We start from the raw sequence: 17,133 nt of genomic DNA on the forward strand, positions 1-17,133 counted from the left end.
AATGCCTACTTGCAAAGAAGCAGAATTGTTATTAGAAGTTACAGAAAAGCAATCAGCACGAGATCATCTAGTAGAGCTAACCTCTGAATCGGTCGCATCAGGCATGACCAGCAACCTTTTGAACAATAGTGGTACATTTAAGTTCTCTGAACAACCATCAAAGGAGTTTTCGACACGTGAAACTCCCATTAGCGTTTCTAGTTATCATGTTGGAATGTGCAAATTGATGGAGGTGAGAGCATATACATGTAAGGTAATAAAACCTTCAAATGTTGTTACCATAACCCAATTTGGTGAGGTTACATTTGAAATAGGCATTGCAGAAATCTGTCCTGTTGAAGTGGATTTTTGTTCTATTGTTGCTGCCGACAAGCATGAAGTTTCAGTTGAACCAATGCTAGAGTCCTGGAACAGTGACATAGCTGAACAAGAGATGGACCACATGAAAAATATTAAGATAAACTCCACCATGGAAACTGAATTGAGTTTGCAGCCTACAAATGCAAGTATTGCTACGGCTCAAGTCCTTCGTGAGGAGACAACTGAAGTTGAAAAGGAGGCAATGATTGTCCAGGAAGCAGGAGAGGAAGCTTTAGAACAAGTTGCTAATGATTCTCCTTCAATAAACATAGCATACCGTGAAGCCTCATTAGAGATGTCAGGTGCTAATCAGGATGAAGTAGAGTTGGGTGATGGCACAAATCACAAGAAAATGATTCCAGAAGTGTGCGCATGTGATACTACTACTGGATCTCTCGAAGATGATGTATCAGGCAATAAGCTTTTGAATTTTCAAGAGCCTTCAATGAAAGAGTCCATTGATGCTAATGCACCACTGAATTCTATAAACAAAGGGAAGCACAAGAAACGTGTAGTTTCCAAGTTTGGCCGTCGTCAGTGGGGCAAAGAATTAACAAAAATTCGAATGAAACTGTTAGAGCACAAAAAATTGAAACGTAACGCTGGATTAGCCCTGGCTCGTCAGACAAGACAAAAGCGTTTGGAAGCCAGAAAAGCATTGAACAATTTGAACAAACACAGGATGGAATCAAAATTGTCTTTGAATAATCATATCAAAAAACTATCATCACATTGCACACCTAGAAAAGCTGATCTCACTGAAATGGCTACGATTTTTAGTGAAGATACTCATAACTCCACTTCAGCTTTAGAGAATGACCCAGTGACTATCGTGAATCTCGCAACACAGTGTGATATAGCAAGTAAGCCTTTTAGTCTTATGAAGATGGACAAAAGCAATATCGTGGAGAATACTAATAATTCATCAAATATTCAATTGGAACAAATCGAAATTGTAGAAGACGAGGATGACAATGAGGTCGACGAAGACCCTTGGCCATTTGCAACAAGTCCTTTTCCTGCCAATTCTTCTTGTTCACAAAAATCCACTGCCTCCCCACCCCCATCAGTTAAATCTTTACTATCTCCAGTCTCGTTGCCAGCAGAAGATACCGATGAACCCTCCAAAATGCGTGTTGGTGCCACTGAGAAGTCATCCCAGCTTTTGACAAAGAACAATTCCTCGATAGAAGAATATAGGCAAATCTTATCTCAAATTGACAAAGAAAATTTTTTAGATTGTAATCCTGCAGCTGCTGTGACAGAAAACCAAAACAATCCCAGCTTGTTAAGTCCCTCATCCCCATTTCTTAATTCTAAAAATGATACAGCCAAGATTAAGGTACCTTCAATGGCTCACGACTGCTCCGTTACTTTCTCGCGTGGTCTGGAAACACCAAATAGCCCTGATAGGAGCAAAGGAGAGCATTTGCAGCAGGCAAAAATGCATAGCAGATCAGCAGAGTTCGAACGGACAAATTCTTTGGCTGATAGGTAAGTACACACAACTCAAGTTTTCAAGGTGTCCTTAGTTTTATGACTACATCAAGATATCTTGTATAATTATACCCACACAAATTAACTGTTCACATTAATAATATTAGTTTTTCAACATCCTAACAAATGAGCTACGAGCCAATCTTACGTTACTATTTGCCATTAATATATTTTAGTATATCAAGGATATTTGGTTTTTATTGTAGTTCTCTATTGTACTAGAATTAGATATTGTTGCGGATGATCAGCACATTTACTTGCTCTTTTTATAGTCTCAACCACAGGTACCTATTTTAACTAAAACTGTGCACGTGCGAATATACGCTAAATGATTTTATGCTTTAGCATGTGGAAAGACATGTTCAATTCAGATGTCATGCCATTGGACTTTGATGAAGATACGCCTACCCAGAGGTTGCCTGGAAGTCAGAAGCTGTCAGCAGTATTTCAAAGTAGGTGATGAATACAATGTTTTGCATATGTACAATATATTTTGTGGTTATATAATTAGTTCTTTACTTTTTGTCGCAATGTTTTGTCTAGTTAAATTGTTTATTATCATCTTTTAAAATTGACAGGCGATAGAGCAGTGTGGTTATGCACTCTGAACAATTTGTCGCCGATGACTCTCTAGAGACTATTTCTTAGCGCTACTCTCACTAAACCTCCTTTTAGCAGCCAAGCTGGCCCTCGAGAGGTGTGATAAGGAGGCGTTGAGTCCAGGCTATGTAAACACTCCCTGCGGGGACAGCTTTCCGGAAATGAAAACAAATAGACTGGAGCGTGTTACTGTATGTTTTTTTTTGTTCCTTCCCTTCTGTTTCCTTTTTATGTTGGCTGATGTATCCCATTTAGACCACTTAGGTAATTAAATTATTTAGATTATCAAGGAATTAAAAGCCCTTTGTTCTACTACATTTTTAAACATTATTTTTACCTTTTACGTCAGTCTTTAGTATTGACTGTTTTTAACATAGGCCTCGACGCTCAAGCTCTGCACCTGTAAAATAGGAAGCTCCCCTGTTTCTCAGCCGCGCAAGAAGTCTCTTTCACCGGACTTCTACTGTCAAGCAGTCGAGACGCTAGGCAGTAAAGTAAGCATTATAAAAATGTCCATTTTGGATGTAGTTTGCCTGTCATGTAGGGTGTAGCTGTCATAGAGATAACCGAGTTTATTAGTGTAATAGTGATATGAGCAAAGTAATATTATCGTTCACTGTGGTGTCCTAGATCCTAAACTCTAGCATAAACTAAGCTTGCTCATCAAATGATTGTTTTGGCATTTTTAAAGGTTTCCATTTCCAAACCAAGCCTTGGCACTTAATAACTCCCAGATTGTTATTGTCTCATTTGTTTAATTGCCAAATAAGCACCGCGAAGCCATAATTTTGAGCTAGATATTAGGCAATTGGGATCTTTTTGGTGATAAACTGAGAGAACTTCAAGCGTGCCATAATCGTTTTTTTTTTCATTTGACACAATTACAGATCTCCAATTGTGTGGCGCGTACCTCAGACAAACTGGAGCGGCGTAGGGCTGCTTCAAGATTGCCTCTGATGGTTCTCTGTAAGCAGCATTGGAAAAAGCTGTCACATCATGGTTGCTGTCCTGTGTGCGGTCTATTCTGTACATCGGTAAGTGTTAGTCATTGGCTACATACTCACTTTTGCCCTGGATGCACCCATGCAATTTTGTGTTGTGTTACATCTTTTTCTATATATATATATTTTTCAAAGTATGTGTGTTTATGTCCTATGTCTGCATTCCGGCTATAGCTTTTAAAATCTTGGAGTAAAGAATCCGTATCAAAGATTTGATCCGGACTCTGCCGTTCTCCAGTCTGACGCCCTACGTAAACTTTTTTGGACTTTTAATATACTTGGAATATACAGAAAACAACTATCGTTATGGTAGCTTGCACGGCTACGTTATAGCGTTGGACTCTACCGAAAGGAGTGCTTCCAAGCATTTTATACAGGGACAATTAGTAGATATTTAAATGAATGTTTGCGTACAAAAGATTTTGTTCATAGAAATAAATTTCAGTTTGAGCTATGCATGTTCATAAAATACCGATGTTATTGAATTTTCAAAAATAAATTACACGACTTTCGGGTGTTTTTGCGGGGCTATAACCCAGCCAAGGGGTTAATATGATGATTCGCTGGTATGTGTGTTTCTGATCACTAGTACAAGTGTTTCTGATCACTAGTACAAGTGTTTCTGATCACTAGTACAAGTGTTTCTGATCACTAGTACAAGTGTTTCTGATCACTAGTACAAGTGTTTCTGATCACTAGTACAAGTGTTTCGGATCACTAGTACAAGTGTTTCTGATCACTAGTACAAGTGTTTCTGATTTTCTATTAAACCAAAGGTAAAGATGCTTCTTCCTAACATTCTTAAGAAAACTTCCATCAACCTTTTTTGTACAATCGTCCATTTATAACCCTCTGGCTTGCATATAACAAACAAATCTTTCAAGCTGAGCTTACTGGTGCATAGACTCAGTGAGACCTACAACTATAATTATTGTTTGTCTGTCAGCAAGAGGCTTGGTTTAAGCATGTCAATTACTCGGGAAATTTCAATGAATCTTTCCTGTGAGGAGGTCCAATCATTGGATTGTTTGTTTGATGTTCAGGCTATTACTACATCACGTAAATGTCATATTATTAACATTATATATTGCTGATTATTATCTGTTAAACTTGTTTAATCTACTTTTTGCTAAAGTTCAGGAAATCCTTTTTATGTAGGATGACAGCATCTCTACATATTGAAAATTTGGTTTATATTTTAAATGGCAGCAAATTTTTTAAAAACAGTTTGTTTGCTTTTTTCATAACTTGACTTAACTTTATGCATTTGTTTTCATAAGCTGACAGCTGTTTATGCATTGTGCATTTGTTTTCATAAGCTGACAGCTGTTTATGCATTGTGCATTTGTTTTCATAACTTGACAGCTGTATATGCATTGTGCATTTGTTTTCATAACTTGACAGCTGTTTATGCATTGCGCATTTGTTTTCATAAGCTGACAGCTGTTTATGCATTGTGCATTTGTTTTCATAACTTGACAGCTGTTTATGCATTGTCCATTTGTTTTCATAACTTGACAGCTGTTTATGCATTGCGCATTTGTTTTCATAAGCTGACAGCTGTTTATGCATTGTGCATTTGTTTTCATAAGCTGACAGCTGTTTATGCATTGTGCATTTGTTTTCATAACTTGACAGCTGTATATGCATTGTGCATTTGTTTTCATAACTTGACAGCTGTTTATGCATTGCGCATTTGTTTTCATAAGCTGACAGCTGTTTATGCATTGTGCATTTGTTTTCATAACTTGACAGCTGTTTATGCATTGTGCATTTGTTTTCATAACTTGACAGCTGTTTATGCATTGTGCATTTGTTTTTGCTTTTAGGGCACTTTCATAGATTGTACTAGTGGTAAAGGGCACCTGCACCATAGTGCCTGCCAAGTGAAGGGTAATGATGACATTTACCTCTGTCCTCACTGTGGAGAGAAATCCTCTCAAGTTACCGTTCATCTTTTTAACAAAGCCACAACAGACACTCAGAGAAGCTCGAAGGCCATCAGAGTGTAAGTTGAAAATCAGAGGTTTGCACTTAAAGATGAGCTTACACAAAATTTTACTATATTATCAGAAAGTTTCAATATTTTTCTATCGTTTTTGATGTTTCAGATGATTTGACTGCCAGGATGTTTCAACATTAAAATCAACAAAAATTTAGCAGTTGAAACGCTCAGAAGAAAAATACATGCGAAGTAATGCTACTAGTTGCTATGGTTACTATAGCTGATATCGGCTGCTGCGTTTGAGTTGCAGCCTTACGCATCTCTATTCTGCCTGGCTCTTTACAACTATAAATGTTATAATTACACTTTCGTTTGATCTGGGTGTTTTACTGTGATCAAGTTTTGTCGATTTTACTCTATGAACATCCTGACAGTCAGAACACCTCAAACGTCTAAAACAATTGCAAATGATGGAAAAATACCGATACTTTTTGATCAAATCTACCAGAATTTTGTGCAAATTCATCTTTTAAAATCTTCTTACAAAGTTTACAGTTATTTTGGCTTTTAAACTTACTACAGGCAATAGTCTTGCTTATCTGTTGTGATTTATGAGATCGCTAACCGGCGTGCTGTTTTTGTTAACATCTTATGAGTTGTTATGTCTTTATTGGTCATTGATAGGCAAGGGAATGAAGGCATTGCTAGAATGTGTATAAGGTTAGTATCCAGGCCTCCAACTTCATCAGGAGAAACCAGCTCAAATGCGGGATATGACAATAAGTTATTTGAAGTCTCCAAATCTACTCTTCTCGATGGTGCAGCTAAAACAAAGCTTATTTCTATCATGTCTGGGTTGGAGCATCTGCTGCCTGCAATGTAAGTGTTGCATTGTAATTAGACCGCTGTAGCTGTTGAGTTTATATCGGGGCAACTTGTACATTCTACAGTCTCTCTACAATCAGCATGTTCCTTCATTTTTTTAGACTACAATCAGAAATGGTTAAAAATGTTGCATATATTTATGATTTACTTGCCATTTGAGATATATTCCAGAATGGAGGAGTCAGTAGCTTGTAGGGTTAATATATGAACATGACAAAATTTAATCGTTACACTTACAAACAGTGAATCAATTTTGCCTATTGAGGCTATATTGGATGGTTTACAAACAAACATTCAATGCTTCTTAGTAATGTATTTTAGTGTTTTTTTGTTATAAAAACAACACAAATTATTCTAAAATGCTGCCGATAGAGTCTATGCATTCTGTAGTAATTGACTTCTGCTCAAAATTGTTGAGTTGGCTGAGTATCTCTAAGGCTGATATTGAAGGAATGAGAAGTTGGAGAGTACAAGGATACCCACAGTCACAGTTTATGACCTCTCCTCCTACATTATCAAGAATGATCTCTCTCAGCTCGCTCTCGGTATTTGTGAGATGCTAAACAAGTCCAAATCACACCGCCTGCTCACCCTAAACAAGGAGCTGAGTGAACAGGATGGCAAGACTCTGTTACACATAGCGGTGCAGAGCAACTCCCTTGCTACAGTCCACTGTTTGGTCATTGTGAGTTCCAGAAAGTTCACAATTGAAGGCTTTCACTGTAATTTCTAGCAGGGATTGTCATCCATCGGTGTGCTCGATCATGCTACCTCTTAACTTCTAAATGTAGTTATTGAGAGTTCTGTCTGGTCATCGCCATGATGCCATTGTTTCTTTGGGGCTCATATGTTATTCTAGTCACAAGACGTGTATTGTATCCAAGGTACATAAGTTTGACCGCTGAATCAAATAAATTGTCTGTTCCTTTCATTGTATGAAAATCGTAAAAATTTATCAAAACGTTGCCGTCATCGAAATTGTTCCCATTTTGGGTACAAATCAATTATCCATTGCATCATTTCACACACCAAACCTGCAAGGGTCTTTCCACATCTACTGCACCTGACAATCATGGGTATTTTGATGTACCTTCACTTTGAGCAAAACTTTTCGGTTTAACAGCTTTGGTTAGTGCCTACAAAATCTCTTTTATTCTCAACTACCAAAGCTTCTATAAGTGTTGGCCATAAGATTTGTTTTGAAGCAAGATGTTCCCAAATTTTATGGCTGTGTTTATCAATATTTGCATGTATGACGTGAATCCATTACTACTAAAATCCAGATGCTGTTCTAACAGTCTGATATGTTGTATGTTTATATGTTGTAGGCTGGAGTGGAGGTTAACACCGCAGATGCCAAGGGTGTCTCACCCCTGATGTTGGCAGCCAAAATGAATCAATTAGACATTGTAAAGTACCTGATAGGAGCTGGTGCACTGGTAGGCTGTCTAATAATCTTGTGTGGGCTTCTGTCAAAGGTCTTGAGAGCTGTTATGGGACCTCTGATGATGTTCACCAGTCCGATATGGTCAAACCGCAAACTGTCTTTTTGACTTCTGTGTCTTATCTCTTTGACATCGATGTCTTGTCTCATTGATTTCTGTCTTTTGTCACCTTAAGATCTGTTTTTGTTGTATATGTGTATATTTCTGACAGGTTGAGTGGAGAGACATAGATGGGATGACAAGTCTACATTGTGCAGCCGTTGCGGGGAACAAGGCTATCTGTGATTATATGCTGAAGGAAGCTCATGCTAACATTGACTGCGCAGTGAGTTCAATGAGAATCATTGTTGTGTACTAGATTAGCGCATAGTTACTCTCCAATTCTTAAATAATTATTGAAGAAGGTAGCTAATTCAGGGATAGCCAACTTTTACCAGTTAGGACTAGCTATCATGATATTACTATAAATAGTCTCAAACGTTTTAGGATGCTTGTGGCTACCCTACGAAAAGAGAGTGTTTATGGTCTGGGGTATGCATATGGAATTTGGATTCCATTTGAGCACCAGCCACAGTTGTGAAGACATTACACTAGTTTATGCCATTATTGACATACCCTATTGTATGCGGAGAAACAAGCTGTGTCATTTACTTGCCTCATTAACTAAATGGAAAACTACCATAAAACTTCTATTTGAACGTCATGATGTTCTATTTTTTCAACCCTTTAAACCCGAATAGAAAAGGGGTTCAAATAGAGGCTGGCATTGTATTTTTCAAATGACTCGTCAGAATTTTAGGAAGATAAATTTAACTTTTTTACGGACAAAATGAATGTCACCTATATTCTATCCTCTCCTTCCGTAGGAGCGAAATTAACCCTTTTTGGATGCAATAAATCTGTTAACTTACCGCCAACTTGTCAATGATCTCTTAAAGGTTGACTTGCAACAAAATTCACATTACAGTTATTTGGTATGAAAAAATTCACCATGTCTTACCCGGCTGTGTGTAGGTGCAAAGTATGTGGAAATGTTATTACAAGCTCTTAAAAGCTCAAAAACCAACAGTTAATCATAGCCATCACGAAAATGTTGTAGGTTGGAATCAATTTCTTTTTCTGATATACTCAAGAAATTTGGTTATTGTTTTGACACATGATGTTATCACGTGAATTGAAAGGCCAATAAAAGGCTCAATATAAAACTTTTTGTAGGACTAGTTTATGACAAACACTTCGGGTTCTATCGGAAAGCCCATATCAAATATAGATGCTCGCTACTTTACAGTTGCATTTCAGCTTGGTCTAATCGGCAAGTCGTAATCTGATCATGATACCCATACTTCTTGACAGATAGCGCGAACAGTTTCTGCAGAATTTGTTAATTATCACAGGTAACCAACAGGCTCGTCGTGTTTGTCAGAGGATGACATGGACTCCTTCGAGCTAAGGTTAAAAAATTAAACAAATTTTTATGGTAGCTTTTGAAATATCAGTGCTCAAAGTTACAGCATTACAATGACGATGAAATAGACGCTTAAGGACAATATACATGGTTTTATTGAATGCGAGAAGTAGATTTGTGGAAATATTTTGACGAATGAGGCTGCATGAAAGTGTAAACAGAAGCCATCTTGTTTAGCTACGTCCCATCTGAGCCTTTTGGAAAGGGATTCCAATCTACAGCGTTTTCGTGATGGCTGCGATTAACTGTTCGTTTTTGAGCTTTTAAGAGCTTGTAATCACATTTCCACATATTTTGCACCTACAACACAGCAGAGTAAGACATAGTGAATCTTTTGATACCAAATAACTGTAATGTGAATTTTGTTGCAAGTCACCCTTTAAAGCACTGATTTGAAGTTGATATATTAATGGAAGGGTAGACCAAGTTTGTTTCTATATCTGCATCGTATTTAAGAAAACCATCAGCACTTGGGCCAGTTTTGTTTTCACCAAATGCAGGTTTGGATTTTTCCTGGAAATTATTAAACTTATCCTGGATGGTTGGGGAAAAGTGGTATTTTCTGGTAAATACTGTGGGAAAAAATGGTAAATTGTGCTTCTATTAAAAAAGCTTGGCAAATTTCAAAATTTTCCAGGGAAAATATGGGTTGGTGTTGTTCATCAACCTTTCAGGAAATTAAACTATAAACAATGAACCAGTTGATGAACTTTTGTCAGTTCTATAACACCGATTAACACAGGTTTCACAACTAGGAATAATCAAAATACCTATATACCATAATACCTAATATACTCACACTGTAGCTAGAAGTTTAGCTCATCCCATCTATCGAAATAATGATCGGATTTATTGTTACAATTAGCCTGTACTGTATTTGAATTGAGTCAAATATTTGACTCAATTTGAATTTTGGTTGAACAAATTTTAATGTGTAATGAAGTGATAATTCTTGATAGTACTATTTACAGACAATAACTTAAAAATGTAATGCCCATAATTATTTATTTCATTATTTAACTGCAAACATACAACTTAGCTATAAAGGTTTTTAAAAAAAGATGAGGTCCATGTCACCATTTAACTGCTCGTTTTTGAGCTTTTAAGAGCTTGTAATCACATTTTCACATATTTTGCACCTACAGCACAGCAGAGTAAGACATGGTAAATTTGTTGATACCAAATAACTGTAATGTGAATTTTGTTGCAAGTCCACCTTTAAGTGGAAACATTTTAGTTAGACCATAGGGAAACAGCAAGAAGTGTAATAGTTTGAATTTATTGCTCTACCTTTCAATATGTTCCGTATTTATCCCGGGGTATTTAGGGTGGACAGTCCTCTTTATGGCGGGGTATTTAGGGTGGACAGTCCTCTTTATCTCGCGGTATTTAGGGTGGACAGTCCTCTTTATCTCGGGGTATTTAGGGTGGACAGTCCTCGTTATCTCGGGGTATTCAGGGTGGACAGTCCTCTTTATCCCGGGTATTTAGGGTGGACAGTCCTCTTTATCCCAGGGTATTTAGGGTGGACAGTCTTATTTATCTCGGGTATTTAGGGTGGACAGTCCTCTTTATCCCGGGGTATTTAGGGTGGACAGTAACAACCGTATTTTACCCAGTGGTATTTACCCTCATGGGAAAAACCTTGCAACCCTGCTCAAATGTTGGTATTTTCTTACCTATGTATTATTATTGCAGGATGAGGGAGGCTGGACTCCCCTTATTTGGGCCATAGACAATGGACACACTCAAGTTGTCAAGTTGCTGCTCAACTGCCAGGCAGCATTGCACAAGCGCGATAGTGAGGGAAACACATGTATTCACTGGGGTGCTTACAGCGGTAATACAGATATCATAAGGTTGCTCATCAAAAGGGGAGCAGACATTGAAGCCATCAATGAACTAGGTGGGTGGTCCTAGTAAACGTTTAGTACAGTGCACCCTCGAGATACGTTGTTAATCCGTTCTAAGGCTGGCATCGTATGGCGAAAAAATCGTATGTCGGGGTATAGAAACGATTGTAATTATACAATGAAAAAAAAAACAGGTAAAAATCGTCTAAAATTTTATAAAAATGCGTTACATGTTGAAAAATTAGTAACAAAATAGTATGTTAACTTATGTTTTAGTATGTATTTTGAACTATTTTACTGAATTTCAACTTTTTATCACGAAATTTTATCCTTCATAAGTTTCTGTCTTCACTTTCATTATAAAATTTAGCGTGTCTGGTTGAAACCTTTTTCAACCAGAATTCAATAAGAAAGGCCGAGCGATACAGTTATCGAAAGCGGCCTCTCACACACATGACCATTTAATGGCTACCGAAAAGAAAAATGAAATTTTATTTACTACTATACAAGACCTACATACCTTTATAGTAACGTGACTTTAGCTGGTACATGTAGCGAATAAAGCAGAGAGGAGGCAAAAACGTATCAAAACGTATGTTGCTGAACACTTGAAGATTAATTTAACAAAAGAAAGCGAAAGAATTGTCTAGTCCTGTCCGATTTTTCTTCTGGTTTAAAAGAAAAAAATGCTGGTGCAATTCAGAAAACTGCTAGCTAGCTAAAGCTTGTAGAAGGATCGAGAGCAGGTCCTATAGTAGTTTTTCTTATATGAAATGTGCACAAGAATCAATGTAACCATACGTACAAAGTTTGTATGTATTTATACACTAGAGGACAAGGCTTTAACATGTTTCAGAAAGTAATGCGAATGCATCAACTATTTTGAATAGCTAGTTATATGAGTTACATACATACGATGAATTGTATTCACGTAGGAGATAACAAGCCCATCTGCAAAGACATGGTTAAACAAGAAAATAAAACATAAAATCAAAAGGAAACAAATAAAATGAATAAAATATGAAAAACATGCTACACAAGAGATAAATAATATATATTATACATGTATTGTTTTAATGTACCATTCCACATCAGTAAATTAAACACTTGAAATATTTCTGCCAATGTGGCGGTTTTCTGTATCTTCTACTTCTTCGCCCTTACTAATTGGTTGCTCCTTTAGAATGCTGATCGCGTGCATGGCCTTCTAACTCCTTCAAATCTTCAGTCGTAAGCTCCTTCTTGTGCTTGCTTTAATGGAGTTCTTGTTTTAATAATAATTGCAAATGCTGATTGGTTGCGATCATAGTCCTTGACAATGTTAATAATACGGATGTCTTCTTATTTACGACATCCAACTTTGTTGACATAGAAATCATTTTTCCTTTGTTTTGTATTAGTCTCAGATTCCATAGCTAACAAAATAAATGTAGATACTTGTAGTTATATATGCTGACTAAAAGTCAATAGTAAAAGATATTATAACGCTACAAATGAATATTTGCTCTCGCTTGTGTATTTTACACGAAATTTTCCACGCAGAATTCTGACATGAGAGAAGTCGATCATCGTGTCTCTTCTAAACGTTCTGAAAATGTTTTCGGCACACTATATTTCGGTGTCTTTTTTTATTTCGACATGCGTTATGAGCACACCGACCGCCAAATTTTAACTCGGGCGAAACTTTTCTCACAATCGTATGGTGAAATGAAATTCGTATAGCAAGGTGAAGATCTCACGATGTTTGACTTCGTAAAGTGAAAAAATCGTATATCAGGGTAATCGTATCTCGAAGGTACACTGTATTGTAATGGCTTCTTTTCTCACATTGCTTGTACACCTGCATTAAGGCCTCGGCAGAATGTTTCTATGGCCACCTTCTATAAAACTTGATTTCTTAGTCTCCATCAATATTTTTAGTTTTACATAAAGCGTCGAGGTTTTATGTACCTCGACGCTTTATGTAAAACACAACCTCATGTACATGTAGTTTTAATCAATTCTTGTGTATCTCAACATGTAACTATGCGTAAAAATGCTTACTACTTTTCCACCTCATTGTGCAGGTGCTTGATCAATATTGCCTGGCCATTTCTTAAAATTATTTCTATCTTTTGTGTCGTATAATTTTCTACTTTTCTATTCCAAAATTGGTTGTGTATGCTGTTGAGCTTATTTGTCTTTTTAGGAGACAGACCATTGCACATCGCTGTCAAACAAGCAAGGACAGATGCTGTTATACTACTTTTATCACATGGTGCTGATACCACAGTAATAAACAATCTACACCAGACACCTGCTGAGGTGAGTCACATGGGAAAGTCTTGTAGGAAATACAAATGAGTATTATTATTTACTAGGTGAATACTCGGGGTTGCACAAGTAATAAAATAATTACTTAATGAATTTGAGTAACTTACCTAGTAGAGCTAGTAACTTACTATAATAAGAGCCGTGTCCTACATCTGGAGCAAGCTTGTTATATTATGTTATGTTATATTATGTTATGTTCTATTATGTTATATTATGTTATGTTCTGTTATGTTATATTATGCTATGTTCTATTATGTTATGTTATGTTCTATTATGTTATGTTCTATTATGTTATGTTCTATTATGTTATGTTCTATTATGTTATGTTCTATTATGTTATTTCTATTTTGTTATGTTACATTATGTTATATTATTTTATGTTATATTATGTTATATTATGTTATGTTCTATTATGTTATGTTCTATTATGTTATGTTCTATTATGTTATGTTCTATTATGTTATGTTCTATTATGTTATATTATGTTATATTATTTTATGTTATATTATATTATGTTCTATTATGTTATGTTATGTTCTATTATGTTATATTATGTTATATTATTTTATGTTATATTATGTTATGTTATATTATGTTATGTTCTATTATGTTATGTTCTATTATGTTATGTTCTATTATGTTATATGTTATGTTCTATTATGTTATGTTCTATTATGTTATGTTCTATTATGTTATGTATTTCTATTATGTTATGTTCTATTATGTTATGCTCTATTATGTTATGCTCTATTATGTTATTATATGTTGTTCTATTATGTTATGTTCTATTATGTTATGTTCTATTATGTTATATTATGTTATGTTCTATTATGTTATGTTATATTATGTTCTATTATGTTATGTTCTATTATGTTATATTATGTTATGTTCTATTATGTTATGTTCTATTATGTTATGTTATATTATGTTGTATTATGTTATGTTCTATTATGTTATGTTCTATTATGTTACACGTGATGGTCTTTAACTCAATCGTTAACTTAAAGATGTGATTGCGTCAAATTTTAGTTGATTTTAACAGAAGTATCGATTTTTTTCTACCAGTTGAGATGTAGTTTGTTGTTTTAGGCGATCTCATTGTCAAGATATTTGAAGATTAAAATTGACATAAATTGATCGCGGTAACAACGCCCAGAAAAAAAGATGTGCCCAGACTTGCCCAAAATGATGTATATAGTGAAACAGTCTGTCTCCATCCCTCGTATTCACGTTGGCTATTGCAATAAGTCTAGTCCTACGCATAAAATATATGCCAATAAGCTCTATTAGTATATATTTTATTTTGTATTTACTCATGATTGCTGGGATAAAGTTTTAAATTCAGCTACAGATACATTATTATAAATGTCTCAAACGCCTCAAATAAGGGAAATTAAAAATTTGTTATATTAGTTTCCTCTAAATGCCGTGTAAGCATTTGAGTACGGACTACGGTTCTGCCAGTCTACGGTGATTAGGTCGTCGAGTTAACTTATTTTCATTGTGGTCTTTGTATCAGCGAAGTTCTCAGTTGCTACCCACACCGAAAACTAGTTACTAGATGAAATAAGCAAGTGGCATCTTTGAAAAGAATATGTTCGAATATATGGCGAAACCAACTGCAACCCTAAAAAAGTCATGTATAGTCAACGTTATCTAGTCATTATTAGTATCAATTTGTAGAAAAGAATTTCCTGTTCACATTTGATTAGTTCATTCAAGTACAAAACAAATGGTTTTATGAGTTGACTGAAATAGTGAACGCAAAACAACGTCAATTTCTTTGAAATCAATCAACCTACCGATTCTGGCCATTCCTGCACCTGGTTAGCAGATTGTGGACTCACCTGTTTTCACTTAGTAGCGTGAAGCAGAAATTTTTTGAGCTCATTTGGTCCATTGGAATTGAATCGAGCTATGCAAAAGTACCTCTCAATACAGCTCTGATTACACTTCATAAATCCATCCATCAGACAAGATTTCGGTACAGGTGGCAATGGGGCTATTGTGTATTCAATATGTTCTGCAAATCATGTTTTGCATTATCTTCAACAATATTATTTTATTATATAAGTTTTACAAGCCAAAAAAATTTTTTCATTTCAGCATAGTTTTTATTAAAAACATCCATCCAAGTCGTGGCCACTCACATAGTTTCAGCTCATATAATAGGACAAATTAATCTACTGCAGCACTCAAACAAAACATATCATGGTTTGTGCAGCACACAGTCATGTCTCTCTTTCCCATTTATGGCAGTTTCCACACTGACACAACTGCTCCGCAGGTGGCGCCACATAAACATCGTGTAATCAATAAAACAAATGTAATAAATGTCATTCATAGATATGTCATTCTAATGTGTATTTACTGAAAGCTTTCAATTTGGGAGTTAAATAGATTGCGAGTGTAATGTTAAAAATGAATAAATGTTTAACAAAAACATAAGTACGCCACACCAACAATTCGAAGCTTTGTTTCTGGGAGCTAAGGATGAGCTCAATCGATTTTCCTCACTTTCTACAAGTGAGAAGTGAACATAAATTCTAATCATATATCTAATCTACTAGCTAAAACTGACAAAGAAAGTTTGAAGCAAATGTTATAGCTAGATGAAAGGATAAAAAAAGTTATGAAGCGATGATTGGTGATAGCAAAACGTTATAATTTTATTAATAAGTAAATGTATTCATGAGTAGTAAAATTATTACCTTTAGTAAATATAGGAGACTCAAAGTTAAAGGTTGACTTGCAACAAAGTTCACATTACAGTTATTTGGTATCAAAAGGTTCACCATGTCTTACCCTGCTGTGTTGTAGGTAAGATATGTGGAAATGTGATTACAAGCTCTTAAAAGCTCAAAAACGAACAGTTAAATGCAGCCATCACAAAAATGACGTTGGTTGGAATCCCTCTCCAAACTGGCTTAAATGGGACATAGTTGAACACTACGTGCTTCTGTTTATACTTTCATGCAATCTCTTTCGGCGAAATATTTTCACAAATTACTTCACATATTCAATAAAACCATGTCTATTGTCCTTACGCGTCTATTTCATCATCAGTGTAATGCTGTCACTTTGACCACTGTTATTTCAAAACCTAGCCGAAAAATTAGTTTAAATTATTAACCTTAGCTCGAAGGGGTGAATATCATCCTCTGATAAACATGAGGAGCCTGTTGGTTACCTGTGATAGTCAAAAAATGTTGCAGAAATTGTTCGCGTCGTTTGGCAGAAAGTATGGGTATCATGATCAGATTATGACTAGATGATTAGACCAAGCTGAAATGAAACTGTAAAGTAACAAGCATCTATATTTGATAAGGGTTTTCCAGTAGAACCCAAAGTGTTTGTCATAAACTAGTGCTACGAGAAGTTTTATATTGAGCCTTTTATTGGCCCTCCAATTAACGTGATAACATCACATGTCAAAACAATAACCACGTCGAGTTGAGTACGAAATTGAAATAAAGGGATTCCAGCCTATGGCCTTTTCGTCATGGCTGCAATTAACTGTTCATTTTTGAGCTTGTAAGAGTTTGTAATCACATTTCCACATATTCTGCACCTACATCACAGCAGAGTAAGATATGGTGAACCTTTTGATACCAAATAACTGCAATGTGAATTTTGTTGCAATTCAACCTTTAACATTGAGTCTCCTATATTTACTAAACTAAAGGTAATAATTTTACTACTCATGAATACATTTACTAATTAATAAAATTATAACTTTTTGCTATCACCAATCATCGTTTCCTAACTT

General features: G+C 35.6%; 1 protein-coding gene across 2 annotated transcripts in view; it reads left to right on the plus strand.

Moving 5' to 3' along the window:
- Positions 1–240: 240 nt before the first annotated feature.
- LOC137399303 (histone-lysine N-methyltransferase EHMT2-like) overlaps positions 241–17,133 on the plus strand; it is a 39,379-nt gene continuing 22,486 nt past the window's right edge. The window contains exons 1-12 of one of the 2 annotated variants that reach the window (XM_068085355.1): positions 241–1,854; positions 2,203–2,309; positions 2,533–2,648; positions 2,835–2,951; positions 3,345–3,491; positions 5,288–5,466; positions 6,088–6,282; positions 6,739–6,973; positions 7,617–7,727; positions 7,945–8,058; positions 10,897–11,104; positions 13,240–13,355. In XM_068085355.1, coding sequence (XP_067941456.1) covers positions 395–1,854; positions 2,203–2,309; positions 2,533–2,648; positions 2,835–2,951; positions 3,345–3,491; positions 5,288–5,466; positions 6,088–6,282; positions 6,739–6,973; positions 7,617–7,727; positions 7,945–8,058; positions 10,897–11,104; positions 13,240–13,355 — 3,105 coding nt within the window. In that variant the 5' untranslated portion in view covers positions 241–394. The remainder of the gene's footprint in view (positions 1,855–2,202; positions 2,310–2,532; positions 2,649–2,834; positions 2,952–3,344; positions 3,492–5,287; positions 5,467–6,087; positions 6,283–6,738; positions 6,974–7,616; positions 7,728–7,944; positions 8,059–10,896; positions 11,105–13,239; positions 13,356–17,133) is intronic. The other variant, XM_068085356.1, reaches the window with a different exon arrangement.

The sequence above is a fragment of the Watersipora subatra genome, chromosome 7 (genome assembly GCF_963576615.1).
Source record: "Watersipora subatra chromosome 7, tzWatSuba1.1, whole genome shotgun sequence".
In the NCBI taxonomy this organism is placed as follows: domain Eukaryota; kingdom Metazoa; phylum Bryozoa; class Gymnolaemata; order Cheilostomatida; family Watersiporidae; genus Watersipora; species Watersipora subatra.